The sequence below is a fragment of the Pholis gunnellus genome (genome assembly GCF_910591455.1).
Source record: "Pholis gunnellus genome assembly, chromosome: 11".
NCBI lineage: Eukaryota > Metazoa > Chordata > Actinopteri > Perciformes > Pholidae > Pholis > Pholis gunnellus.
This window is the reverse complement of record NC_136538.1, coordinates 20,474,368-20,489,462: the sequence shown is the minus strand read 5'-3', so window position 1 is coordinate 20,489,462 and position 15,095 is coordinate 20,474,368. Positions and strand designations below refer to the sequence as shown.

Below are 15,095 nucleotides of genomic sequence, written 5' to 3'. Positions count from 1 at the left end.
TGTGTGTGGGTGTGTGTGTGTGTGTGTGTGTGTGTGATGAAAGGGGAGGGTGGTGTGATAGTGGATCTCTCTATCTCTCAGCATTAACAACACATAACTGACCTCAGATCACTTGTGAATAGTTTGTCATTTTAAACAGCTTCTTAATTGAGCCGCCTTGTTAAGTTAAAGGTCAGTTCAGTTCAGTACACATTGTGTGTGTGTGTGTGTTTGTTTGCTATGTATTCATCAGCAGTGTTTGGCGAGTTACTTTCAAAATGTAAGTAGATATTACCAGTTACTTTAATCAATGTGAAAGTAATTAGTTACTTTACAATATTACTGTGTTGTTTTTTTAGAATAATGTGTGACTGATTACACTAGTTTTGTTTTACTTTCACCAAAATAACCAGAGATGTACGACTAGACATTATAAAATGAAAGTGGGTAATGTGGTGTTATAGCGGGTAGTTAAAGCACAGAAGCTGTAGTTTATTGCAGTTCATTACAAATCCAAAGATGTGTGATATTTTATATTCACCATGAGCTCCAAGCAGGGAATACTTGCTCATACTTAGATTCGCTCAGTCTGACAGTAGAGTAAGGAGGAGGATGTGGGTGCCTGGTTGGACCATTCATGCATTCACATGCAGCGGTTTCCACTTTGTATTGAAATCAACCAAGTTTTTTTGTGCTGCGGATGAAGGAAAAAAATATCAACAATAAACACAACAAGTGAAAGTACTGAACTTAAGTGTTGCGTCACCAAAAGTAGTGATGCAAAGGAGGTGTAACTAGCAAACATGGAAGTAGATAAAGCACTATTTGAAATATTGCATTCAACACATTTGTTAATGCGTATTTTTGGGGAGTAACATTGAATGTTATGTACTTATTTAGTCTGTTGCACCCTGGGAAAGCTCACTCCATCAGATTCCTCTCTGTGACAAAGGCGTCTAAACTTAGCCGGTTATACAACGGGTTGAGCAGATCAGGCTGCTCTGGGATCAGCCTGTCAGTCTCTGCCCCCCTACAGACATGTTACATTCATGAACTTTGTAACATTAACACATTTGGATAATTTGACATGTCAAAATCGTTTAATTATCTGCAATCCAAAGTCAGGCTGCAGATGTGGTCTTGACCAGTGTCACTGTGTCGGTCTTTTATTGTGAAAGGTGTCTCTGGCAGTGAATGATCAGCTGAATCAGCTTTATGTAGCTTTATAGTGAGTTTCAGCTCATTGTTTATCTGTCCGGCCCACAATTTTACTGTTCTGGTTCACTCTCTCTGCTCTCATAGCGTCTTTCTAACAGAGAAAAAGCTGTAGTTAGAGTCCAGCTGGGGAACATAGTGGATTATTTAGGAGCTAAAAAGACAGATATTTCCCTCAGGAGTTGGCGGAGACCAAAAACAGAGCTAAAAGAGAGAGAATATTTAACTTATACTCATCAGAGGGACACACACAAGGTCAACATATCGACTTAAAAGTCCATTAACTCCAATGAGAGCAGTGAACGTGAACACAAACTATGACCGATTCTTTCGCTTCATAGTCACCAGAGTAAATATTGTTGGACCCATTTTTCACAAAACACATATCTTCTGAACCTTGTTTTCACTAAAATCAAGATCTGGCAAATAATGTTCATGAATGCCCGAGCTAACCAATTTTTTGTAATGCTAAATATCGCTGTCATCATAGAAGACAACATGAACAAATCACAGTTATGAAAGGGTGAGTCCAACTGCAATGACAAGAGGGGTTATGGGTAATGAGTTGAGTACAATTATTTAACATAGTAATGTTTCAGTACCAATTACATGAAACCTCACACGTGCTGATAGATCAGCTGTGTGTGTGTGTGTGTGTTTGTCAGGGAATTCTCACCTGTTGTTAGCGCCTGCCAAAATGATTGACCATTACTCCGACATACATCTGTTACTCTACAGACAGAAGCTGTTTCCATTTTGACTTGTCATCACAACTGCACAATGTCAACCTTCAACTATTTATTAGGAACATACAGTTCAAATACTGATACTGTGAAATCAAAGCCTGATACATCTTCTTCCCCTGTGCCATAGAGCTCTATTGTTTTCCAAAAAAGACACCAATGAGCCTCACTGTTGCACTGGGTGACCTGTTCCTTCATTACCAAGACCACACACTGTAGTTTATTTTTACTCAATCCCGCACACACCATCCTGCTGCCACAAATACTCGCCAGAGCACCAAATGTGGATTAATCTGCTGCTGAAAATAGTCCCCAACAAATGCCCTATCACCCCCCCTTTGTTTGATTAACTACATTGACCAGCTGTTAAAGGAAACTACTGAGCCTTTTTAAACATGAAATGATCTATTTGTGTTTTTAAAGATATACGTCCTCAATAGGAAGCAATGGGCTTGGAGCTGAGAGCCACAGACAGGAAGTCAGGCGGTATTGAGAGATGGACTACTGGTTTGACAGAATACAATTTGTAACTATGTTGATATTTGAATAACAGTTTCAGTCATTTTTCAAGCAAAATATTCTCTGTTTTTGCTGCTTTTCTTTGACATATATCATAATAAACTTGAGTATATTTGAGGTTCAGACTGAAATCAGGGCTTTACAGGCCCGCGGCTCATTGAACCAAACGCTTCCTCGCCTCCCTGCAGCACATCTGGGACCAGGAGCCAAGCAAGAGGCACGGGTTTCAAACAGGCACGCCGCTAACGGGACGTGCACTAGTATAATAAATCTAAAAAAAGATTAAATAGCTCAGTTTGTTGACCACGCAGATCTCGTAGAGCAGGCAGTGGTTTCATGCCTCGCTGCAGGGAACTCCAGCAGTGACATATGGGGGAGTTGAACCTGCAACCTCGCCGTAATGACTCATCTGCTGCTGACCTTTCAGCTATCGGAGCCACTTAACTCGTGGCATTTCAGTTTCGGCTTTTATCACCAGGACGACAATGAGACGTTTCCTGGTATCACCCCTGATTGGGTCCAAGGGAGACTCTGAGCGTAATGTGGGTGAGGGAGGGAGGGAGGGAGGGAGGGGCTGAGGTGAGGGAGTCTAGAAAAATCTGCTGGGTCTATATTGGCCCCGGTGAATCACGGCGAGCCTGGCATACTGGGTGTCCCCTTTCACACCATATAAGTCCACCCCCCCTCCTTTTCCCTTCGATCTCCCCCGCCCCATGCCTCACCCTGCCTCACCCCGCCACCCCCCCACAATGCACCAGTGCTATCTCTGGCTATTCTTAGGCTGTCACTTCAGCTCCTCTGAGCAGGCAAGTTCTCTTCTGTCTCCTCTCTCAGCTTCTTCTTCTTTCTCTCTCTCATAGTTTTGGTTCGTGCACTTCACACATTTTTTTTAAATTTAATTTTCTGGTTTCTTCTTCATCATTTCACTTATTTAGTATATTTTCTCTGTTTCCTTCTAGAGGCTACTCAGTGCCGGCCATCCCTCCAGCAGCTGTAGGGTTTTAAAATAAAAGTTGGTTTAATCACCGTCGTCCATTTCGGAGGATCTTTTAGTTGCCTGGAACAATGAGCGCCTACACCGTGTCGCTGCCCGGCCCCGGGCCCTGGGGCTTCAGGCTGCAGGGGGGGAAGGACTTCAACATGCCGCTGACCATCTCCAGGGTAAGAAACACATTTTTAAAAAACTACTTTTTTAGTTCAGTTTTTTTTTTTTTCATCTGAACTGCAATTCCTCCATCAGCAGGTCGTCTCTGAAGTCTTATCTTCTTCAAAAAAAAGTGAAAGAAATCTGTTGGTGCAGTAAGAATATCTCAACCGGTTTCTCATCAAAATAAGCTAATTTGATGAATGTTTTATGTATGTATGTATCTTGAAACATAAAAGATGGAGGATTTAAATTTTCTTATCATCCTGGAAGCTTTCTTCACTTGTTATAGGGATATAATGATTTCAAGGACATTAATGATTTCATAAGAAGATTTGTTTGTTGATTTGTAGGAACATTTTGTATCAAAATCACCTCGCTGAAACTTTTTTGCTGTTTCAGTTCAATTATTCAAGTTTTAATGAAACCAGTCAAATAAATCTCAGAAAGATAGTGGAACTTCAACGATAAGAGTAGACATGTTGTTCACAGTGAGGCAATTTCCAAGTCTCTGCAAGTTGATTTTCAAAGCTGAATGAATGGAAACCAATGGCTGCAGAGAATTCCTTTAAATCTGCTCTGGGGACCTGAAACTGCAGTTTTTCCGTCACCTGCTTCCTGTTTCATGTTGATTATTTGTTTCCGACTCGTGCCTGTTACATGAAAAAGGGGTTTTGATGATAAAGTGTGATTTGCGGATGATTCAGAATCACACATGCTGCCTGTCAGGGTGAGACCTGCAGGGCTTAACGGCTGCCAGGATTTGTCAGGGAGGCCAAAAGCAGAGCCGGAGGCCTAAAACTGGAGCTGGTGTTGGTTTCACAGCCTTGTCTCTCTGAATAGAGCAGAGACAGAGAGAGAGAAAACGCTCCTCCACTTCTTCTTCTCTGAATCCGCTGCATGCGTTGTCAGGATGCTTGACCTTTTGAACTTCTCTCTGTTGGCTGCATGTTGGTGATTCAGGCATTGAGGCTCATGCGAGCTGCTCTGGGTAACGGAGGAATTTTCTGTTTGCTTTTCCGACACATTATCTGCTTGCTATTGTCGGGGATGCTTGTGACCGACTGCCATCTGCAGATCTGTGCAGAAGGTGGACGTTTCATGTTGATGGGAAAAAGATCTGCAGCTCTTTGTGGTTTGTGATAGCTGCAAGTTCAAATATTGCCCTTGCCAGAAAATGGAAAAAGGCAAAATGAACGTTGGTAGTTTATTGAGATGCTGGATGTTACGTGGTGCAAGTTTTTACAGAAAGCATTGGAAAGTTGTTGAGCATATGACACCAATGAAACAATAATGTGGACTTTTGTCAAATCTTGTGTTTGCTTCTACTCCCTTTACCCGTAATTGGATAATTCTAAACAACAAAACGAACCAAATGCTGTAAAGTTTGACAAAATGTCAGTAATTGTTACCCAGCAATTTCACTGAGCCCAAGATTTAGTTTTCAAATTGCTTGTTTTGACCAACAGTTCAAAGCCCCAAAATATTCAGTTTACTATGATGTGAAACAGACAAAAGCCGTTAATCATCATAATGGAGGAACAGGAGCTAGTGAATATTTGGTGAATTAAGACATGTAAACCTGACACGGTCTGACTTTGTCATTTGTTCATCTTGTGATGCTGGTAGATGAAGCTGAACAGAGACTAACAGGGGATTTAGGAAAACAAATAGGATATTTCTTCATTTGAATCAGTGTAAAATGTATAATAAGCAATAAGTGCCTGCTGTAACTGCAGACTTACAGGTTGAATCCTCCAAGGATCTGTGACCTCTGACCCCTCGCATGCTGTATGCACACCTCAGAGAATAAAATGCAAAAAAGTCCAGCAGGTTTATTGAGGTTAAAAGCCTGAAACCAGGTTTACTGTGTGTTGTTTGAGTGTGTGATCTGTGAAGAAGGTGCAGAGATCGACCCGAGTGGAGGGAAATATTTTTCAAGGTTTGAAGAGCATCAATATTTATTCCAGGAAAATAGAAGAAAATCCTCTCAGAGACCAGAGGTGAAGTTGTCTCACTCCCTGTTAGCTGCAGATGTTATCGGTTCACATAAACTCATATAGTATACTCACAGCTGTCAGTGTGGATGTCAAAAACACTACATTATATTCTGTATAGACACTATTGTCCTTCAGTGTAATGCACAAAGGAAATGGAGGCACTTTAAATAAATCCATGGATCTTAGAAGTCATAGAAAAAAAGACAGAACTTCATCATGTTTTTTAAGTTTTCTTCAGTTTCAAAATAATCCAATGCCAGCTGTCTGTATATCTATGGCTTCACTGCAAACAGGATCTGCTAATGGATCATTCTGCATACTTGTAACGGTGCACTTGGATGGAAACTTCAAGCCTCCATTCAGCATTTATCTTTTCATGTCACCTTTGCTGACAAAACATGTTGTATTGTAAACAGCTGTGGTTTGTCTTCCAACATGGCCGCAGTATTATGTCATAGAATACTATGAAGCTCAGAGAGAAACAGAGGGGAAGCTCCTCGTCAGCTGTTCCTGAATGACTGAGACTGCTGTTGGTGTTTGTGTGTGTGTGTGTGTGTGTGTGTGTGTGTGTGTGTGTGTGTGTGTGTGTGTGTGTGTGTGTGTGTGTGTGTGTGTGTGTGTGTTGTGTGTGACAGCTGCTGGATGTCATTGTGTCGGTTCAGCGTGATGTTCAGCCAAAAGTCACGGACTGAAGCTCATTGTGATCTGATTAGTTTGATCGATTAGATCTAATCAATACACTGCACTAATCTTTTATGGATGTTTATGATTCAATTAAATGTGTGGTAGCGCTAGCCGCCGTCATAGTATCTGTAGTAGTTACAAAATAGCTAATTACATTTACTCAGTTTCTGTACTTTACAGTTTTGAGGTGCTTTACTTGAGTTATTATATTTTATGTTACTTCTACTCCCCAACATTAGAGTTAAAAAGTTAAGAAATGACGTCAGATGGATGCGATTAGTGATATATAAACTGCTTCAACATATAATGTTTAGATTTTATTCATTCATCGTTCGTCTAACAGCCTGTGTGCAGCTCTGCACCATTCAGACGATATGATTTAGATTTTGAAACACTCTCCATTTGGTAATAATGTGACTAGCTGTGAGAATATTTAATATTCACTAAACCCGACGATCTGTATGCACTGCACAAGACTTACTCATTCAATCATTCATTGCAATTTGGGCCTGAAAAAAAGTACTCCCTCCACCTCTGATTTGTTCTGCACTTGTTTGCATACTGTAAATATGTGTGTGTGTGTGTGTGGAACAGAAAAGCCTGTTAGACACGCATAAATCCGCTTTCACTACAAATGTACCCATATTACGGAAATAAACACAAGCCCACACACACACTGATAACGACACAAAAACCCTGGGCTTTGTTGGGAAAAAATATCCCCATCTCAGTGTGCGGTGCAATGTGGCTCTAATCTGCCGCCAGTGTGACAGCAGACGTGCTCTTTGAATTGGATTTACGCTGCGTTTTCTGCCACTGGCAGCTTTTATGCTGGATGCCAGAGAGTTTCTGGACGAGCGAGGGACGGCAGACACTTCCCATCATCCCGCTGGGCTCGGAGCTTCATTGTCTCCTCAGGTTCAGAGGTTCAGAGCAGCATGTTCGGGGAGCAGACGTAAAACAGTGGGATAAACGGACAGATGAGGAAGAATCAGTCCCAATCTGCTGGATTCCTAACAATATTTAGGTGGATGTTTTGTTTTCTGTGTGTATATCAAAGCCTGATATCTTCTTCCTCTGTGCCATCGAGCTCCACTGTTGTTCAAAAACCTTTTAAAACTCATCAATGAGCCTCACTGTTGCTCTGGGGGACAGTTTCCTTCATTACCAAGAACGCACACACACACACAGTAGTTTATTTTGACTCAATCCCACACACACTGTCCTGCTGCCACAAATACTCATTAGAGCACCAAATGTGGCTGAAAATAGTCCCTAGTACTTCTTTTTGTTTGATAAAAACAACAGCGACCAGCTGTTTTAGGAAATACTATATGTATGAAACTATATATATATATATATATCTTTGAAACTATTCATTAGGAACCAATGCTCTTGAAGCATGGGATTTTGTTGACAATAAAAATACTTAACAGCATACTTGAACTTTAAGATTAAGCACCGTAAACATGCAGGCAGTGAAGTTTCAACAGCTCCTGTTGCACTACTTGTCAAAAACAAACAGATGTCATCAGGTTAATAGTCTCCAACACAAGAGATACAGCTCTTTAAGTTTTGATATGATTTCTCGCACTCAAGTGAACTCGGTAAGACATGGACGATCTCAGATGTCCCGGCAGGTGTTTACAGGTCTCTTGTTTTTTCTCTCTGACCTGATGGATGTTCAGAAGCCTGTACTCATTTCTCTTGCATTATTCTCAACTCTGCAGTAAAGCAGACCGACATTTTCCCCGAAGAGCCGACTGAAATGTCAGGAGAGCGCTGAGTTTGAGTGGCAGGCGGATAAGAACAGAGAAACTGAACACAACTCTCAACACAAAAAGAATAAAGAACAAGAGGAAGGTTCATGGATTAAAACTGCAGTGAGGATCAAAAATGATGTGTGAACTACAACAACACCTGAATAGAATAAATAAATGAATAGAAATACTCGTAAGTATATTAGAGCTCCTGTATCTCTTGTTTTAGTCCAGATAATCAGGTTTAATATGAAACGTTATTCAATATTATGTAGATATTTGGGTCTTATTATTTATTGCTGCATCTCTGCAACTGTGCTGCTTGATTTTGTAGATAAAATTAGAAACAAATTAGATAAATAATAGATTAAATAAAAGAATGTGTTTTAGAGTTTGCAGCCACTGAACGACATAAACGTATTTTGAATTCAACCTTCACATTCATTTCTTTGCGCCTGTGTTTTCAAATGATTTATTTTCACTCAGATAAACCTTTTAAAAGATCCCACTCTGCAGACACTTGTGTGTAAATTGTAGTACAACTTGAATTATCTGTGTCTGTGTCGCTCCGAGCTGCTTAAATACAGTTTCACAGTCTGTGTAAAAGCCGAGTTCTCGGTAACTGGACTCCTGCTGTCACACATGGAGCTGACTCAGCGCTCAGTGAGCTCTTGATCCCACCGCATCCTTTTACAGATCAGGGGATCCCAAACGGTTTCACATCAGGGAACCCCAAATTTGATCCAGGACTGATTTGGATATAATTTGGTAGATTATGTCATCATGCTGCCGAAATACAGTTCTGTTACAGAAAGACAGATTTATGTTTGTTTTCAGAGTCTGCATGCGTGGGCTGATTACTGAGCGGGCATACAGGGTACAGGCCCAGAGGCACCAGGGGCCCAAGGGTTCAGGGAGACCCCAGCTCGGCCAGATCCTCTTTCTGAAGTGACTATTAACATTTCTGTTGGAAAACTTAATCAGACATGCACGAAACGACTACAAAGAGACACTGAAAGACCACAGTGACACAAAACAACATTGAAAAGAGACTTGAAACAACCACAAAGAGATGCAAAATGACTATAAAACAACTACAAATGCTAAAGGGACAAAAAAAAAGAAATGTGCTGGCTAACAAGATGCAAAACGACTTCAAAGATACGCCAAAGGACCACAGCGAGACACAAAACAACTATGCAAAATGACTAATACACTTATTCAAAACCACTTCAAAAGGGAACCAAAGCAAACATGTATGAATGGTCACTGCCACCAACAAGCCATGAAAATTGCAATTTTCCAGGTGATCTGTGCAGTAAAAATGTGAGTGAACATATTCTATTGACAACGTGGAGTTTTTGCCTCCATGAGTTGCACTTCTCACTGCTCCTACAGCACACGGACACTTGTAGCAGCAGCATACTGAGGTCTGCAGAGTGGCAGCGAGCGTCTGTGGCTGCTGACAGGCGGAAGGCTTTTTTTAGCCTGTGAAGGTCACACACACACACACACACACACACACACACACACACCTACACACACACACACACACACACACACACACAGCTCTTATCAGGTCTTCTTCTACTGTTACAGACCTACATAGTCGCTGCTGTCGGGTCAGTGTGTGTGTTCGATAAAATCCAGATTCATATTTTTAACTCTGGATGAAGAATCCAGGTTGTTGGCGGATGGAAGAGAAGACTTCATCACATAATGCACATAAATAATTTCACTTTCTCAATAGTTTTGCTAAGAAAAGAAGCATGTATGTGGGTCAGTGTCAATGGCTCAGAGGGAATGTTGGCCACTCTGCACCCGGGACAGGACTCACATTGTTCAAACTCAGTGAGACAAACTCTCCAATCATTGGTTCACTTTAATCCAAAGCGGCTGTGATGAAATAATCTGGAAGCTGAAATCAGATGGAGTCAGCAAACAGGAGGTTTCAACGTGCAACAGAGTTTCCTGTAGGAAGTTATCGGACTGCAGCACTGCTGGGATTTGAATTCAGGATCTCCTGTTTACGAGATAGGCTCTTTGACCAACTAAGCCACAGCAAACCTATGACTGTTGTCCCCCCTGATATTAAATATGTTGATTGTCATTGAATAAACTGGATTACCACAGTCCCATATATGAATAACATCTGACATATTTGTTCCTCCACCAAGATGCTTTTTATGACCCTTTTAATTAAACAAACGCCTTGCTGCATTTTTAACCTTGGCATCATGTTTGAGTTGAGATAAACAAATTGATGAATTCTGGTTTCTTCACAGATCAAAAGAGAAAAAAGTTACATTAAAAAAAACATTGTTTTTAATTTGTTTCGTTCTGTAAGAACTCTTCTTACTGTTATTTCACCTCAGCTAGATTTACAGAGGCTTTAAAATGATCCCAAGTACAGTGGTCATCACCATGCTGGTCTTGTTGAAACCACATATGGCTAAGTGTTAGCATAGAGGTACTGTGGCTTAGTTGGTCAAAGTGCCTCTCTAGTGAACAGGAGGTCCTGGGTTCAAGTGCCTGCAGTGCCTGCATGTTACCTTTCCATCCATGAAACGCAAGTTTACCTGTCATGCATGTGATGGGATATGTATGAAAATGTTGCACTTTAACCACCTAAGTCAGAGCATATCTTGCCGTGTTAAAGCTCCCTTCAGCTCGAAGCTCTGCTTAATTCATTCTGTGATCAGTCCCCGGTGTGCAGGAATTCTTCCAACTGGAGGTACACCAGTAAGCTGAGCAGAGTGTAAACTGGGACCGGCTCCCTGCTGTCCGTCACTGTCAGCGGCTGCTAACAGCTCGTCTCCAGGGGGCGATGTTTCATTCACACCGCATTAACCCGCATTCGGTGGAAATGTCAGCCGGATGAGTCAGAGTGAGATAAGAGCTGCAGCTAAGTGTCACAGCGCTATTTAAACTTTATCACTGACTCCGTGTGTGTGTGTGTGTGTGTGTGTGTCTGTGTGTGTGTGTGTGTGTGTGTGTGTGCGCGTGTGTGTGTGCATTTTACTGCTGTGGATATTTAAGGTTGAGCTTATTTTAACTACTTTATATCCTAAAGTATATATATTCTATAAATGTTCTCTGAGAACCACGTTTCTCTAAAAGGAAAAACAGCCCGTTTTTTTTTACCTTGTGACAATACATTTTTTTCAGCTGATATAAGAGGCTTTTTAAATAGTTTATTTAGCTTAAGGAGTTGGAGAATTTTCTCAACACATGAAGGAACATTTCATCCTTCGGTTTATCGCAACCATTTAACATCAACACATCTGGAGGAATGTGGTTTTCACTGGACAGGGAGGAAATGAAAAACTGTGATCTGCAGAGTAACTAAAGCTGTCAGATAAATGTAGTGAAGTGAAAAGAAAAATATTTAGCTTTGAAATTAAGTATGATTTGGTACAAAACGGAAATACTCAATTAAAGTACAGTACAAATACTTAAGTACTTGAGTAGAGTACTTGAGTACATTCCACCGTGGTCCTTCTCTTTGCCAACCTTCATCTTTTACCTCCCCATCCCGCATCTCCGCCACCCCGGCCTCCAACCTAATCATGATCCTCCTTCTTCACCTCACCTCTTTCTTCTTCTACTCCTCCACTGTCTCCTACAGCTGCAGAGGTTAAAGGACACATTATTCAGACTGGAGATAGTATAACTGTGGATGGAAATTATGGAGAAGTTAAAAAAAGAAAGACAAAGCAAACAGGAGGGATTTTTGGGAGTAATCAGAGCGAGTGGATGTGACTCAGCGGGGGTTAGCTGTGTACAGACAGCTGTCCAGAGTTTAACACTTGTGTCGCGGCATTGTGTTCGAGGCGCCACAGAGGCAACGAGGCTACAGACCGACTCTGTGAGTTAAAGGTCACAAGGTGAACACGTTCAAATGTTTCCACCCTGCTTAGAGTCTCACGGTTATCTGATGGATGAAACTTCTCACTTTCTTTTAAGAGGTTTGGGGTTGTTAACTTAAACACCCTCTAATCACTATTTTTAGCCACGGTAGCGGCGTGTCAGCTAACCTGTCTGTTCACGACTTTGTGACAGACTGAAATACTCAATTATTGTGATATGTGGTTCAGACATTTCATGTTCCCCTCAGAATGAATTGTAATAATTTGTGTAATCCTCTGACTTTTCATCCAGCATTTTAATCTGTCCAATACTTTGGTTAATGACCCAATACCGGCAGAACTAATGACATTCCTTTCAGCCTCAGCTGTACTTTGAGTTTACTGATAATAAGCAAATGTTAGCATGCGAACTACTTGATTGACAGCTCAGAAATCACAGATGCTGTTTCATGCTAATTTGTCACAGGTTTAGGCGAAATCTCGTGAGCAGACAGACTGGAATACAAAGATAAGAGGGAGCAGGTTTCTCCCAATGAAAATAGTTCATGGACTCTCGTTGGTGTTGCTGTGGCTCCTTTTGAGGATGACACCTGATCTCACATAAGACAGTCGGTGATCCTCTCAAGTCACATTGGTTTTCTTCATTAAAGAAATTTCAGATATTTTCAGTTAAAAATGTATACAGCATTTACAGCATTTTAGAATCTACCAAGTCTCTGAATTTCATACATTTAAAAAAAAATGTTTAACAAAACCAACAGTTTAATTTGAACTCAGACTTGTCGACCCTTTCTGTTTGTGTAACTGTGATGTGAATGAGGGTCAAAACTCCACTCCTGAGTTGGATTTTTAGATTAAGGGGACTTTAGCATGCAGACATATTAATCCTTAACTCATTGATTAATTCTGTTCCCATTTGATTGATTGTTTCACGTGAAACAGTGAACCCTTTTCCATCCAGCTTTTCCTGATTATGTGATTGAAGGATTCAGATTGACGTGTGCGCTGACCTGTGGTGTAACTTGAACCTACCTCAGCATATCTATGACGTAAAGACAGGAAATGTTTACTCTACAACTTGATTTGTTTATGTCATCCCATCATGTGTCCGATTAAAGATTCTCAGAGCAAACATGAGATCTCAATGTCTTTGTTTTTGTGTTTGGACAGATCACTCCGGGCAGCAAAGCGGCGCAGGGTAACCTGGTCCAGGGTGATGTCATCGTTGCCATAGACGGCGTCGGCACCGACGGGATGACTCACCTGGATGCCCAGAACAAGATCAAGATGGCTAACTACAACCTGGCGCTGACCATGACCAAGTAAGTGCATAAACTACTCTGTGCAAGAAATAGTTCCTGTTACTTCATCGATTCAACAAGAAATAGTTTTTAATACTTGATATTCTTCTCCTGTGTTTCCAAACAAATTAACTTTTCATTAAATAAGTTGATTAGTTAAACCTCTGTGTCATCAGCATGGAAAGAGATGCTGTGTCTCCTGATGAAACCACCAAGGAATAATTTAAAGATTAAAAAGTAGTGGCCCTAAAATTGCGCCTTGAGGAACCCCAAAAAATAGTTGGAGATATGATTATTGATCATTTGTTGAAACAAAGAAAGATTAAGTGTGGTCTTTTTAAAATATTTTTTGATCAACTGAATGCAGCTCTCTGATCAAGTAGAACCAAAAGTTTAATTGTTTATCGACATATAGATTTGTGGTAATATCGTACAACAATTTCATTAAACCAGAATGAAACATTTCTTATCACAATTTATTATTTATATAGAAATTGTAATCATGGCACAAGGACCAGGTTCTCTAATACAGTGCCAGAGAAAGTACTCAGATGATTTACTTCAGTAAAAGTACTCATACCACACTGTAACAATACTCTGTTACAAGTAGAAGTTCTGCATTGAAAATATTACTTCAGTAAAAGTATAATCAGGAATATGTGACACCTTCACAATTTTTGCTTTGTCCAACCAACATTACAAACCTCAACATTATTACTAATACATTACAATTATTAACATGATTAATACCAAAGGCTGCAACATTTCACATTTGTGAAGCAGCGAAGTAGTTTTCAATTCATTTTCTTTTAATCGCCTAATTGATGAATGTACTAATTGTTTCAGCTGTACTTAAACTGTTTGGGGGTTTAATTTATAACAAGACATCATATTTTATAAACTCTGCATATGCTTTATGCATAAAAATCTTAATTTGTAAAATAACTAAAGCTGTCAGATAAATGTAGTGGAGTAGAAAGTAGCATGAAGAGAAAACACTGAAGTAATGTACAAGTACCTCAAATGTGTACATAAATACATTACCTAAGTGCATATACTTGGTTACATTCCACTACTGGTCTAATATTATAGTAATAATGGAGGATTATAGATAGATAGTTCTGAGGTTGCTGGGCATCTTAAATGCTTTAGGGTAAACAAAGGGAAAAGATGGCTGCTGCAGATATTGAACATCAGGCCGTTTTGGTGTCACTCAAGACCAAAATAGAGTGAAACCATCCTTCTGGTAACCTGAAGGTGTCTTACAGAAGAGATCAGATAAGCTCGGTGAGGAAATGAATGTTGGTCCACGGCAGAGTTTCATAACTGCAAACCCTCTGGGTGATGAAGATACGACGTTCGGCTGAGGATGAGGAGCCTTTTCTCATCATTTTTTCACGTCACTCGTGTTGTTTTTTAAGTGTAAAGTGGACACTGAGGTCTGTGGTGGACCGCAGGACACAAAGGTCAGGAAATAGAGGTGAAGCTTTGACACGCAAAAATAATATATAAAGCTGTTTGACCCCTGTTGACCCTTCTCACTCCCCCCTCTGATGAAATGTGTGACACAGAAAACACACAATGCACAGAATCACATAAAATACAATACATTTTCAATTCAGGGTGAATAAATGTGTTCTTTTTAGGTCGATTCTTTTAATCTTTCATCGTCTGTTTTGTCTATCTCAATCTCTGACTTGAAGCATGAAGCAGGATGGTGTTTGGTGTTCAGTACAGCTTCTGTGTTGACATCTCAGCGCTGCTATTATGGTTCCCACACCAGTTACATATATACGGATGACCCCGATGAAGGCTACAAGCCAAAACGCGTTGGTCTAACAATACATTTGTTCTATATGTGTATGTTCTATATACAAGTTT

The 15,095-nt window shown here is 40.5% G+C and overlaps 1 protein-coding gene across 3 annotated transcripts in view; it reads left to right on the top strand.

Moving 5' to 3' along the window:
* Positions 1-15,095, top strand: part of LOC306703383 (LIM domain-binding protein 3-like) — a 37,326-nt gene that overhangs the window by 610 nt on the left and 21,621 nt on the right. For 2 of the 3 annotated variants that reach the window (XM_079169342.1, XM_079169340.1), the window contains exons 1-3: positions 3,248-3,321; positions 3,416-3,617; positions 13,084-13,235. In XM_079169342.1, the coding sequence (XP_079025468.1) occupies positions 3,522-3,617; positions 13,084-13,235 (248 nt within the window). In that variant the 5' untranslated portion in view covers positions 3,248-3,321; positions 3,416-3,521. Of the gene's footprint in view, positions 1-3,247; positions 3,322-3,415; positions 3,618-13,083; positions 13,236-15,095 lie in introns of those variants that run through there. The other variant, XM_079169341.1, reaches the window with a different exon arrangement.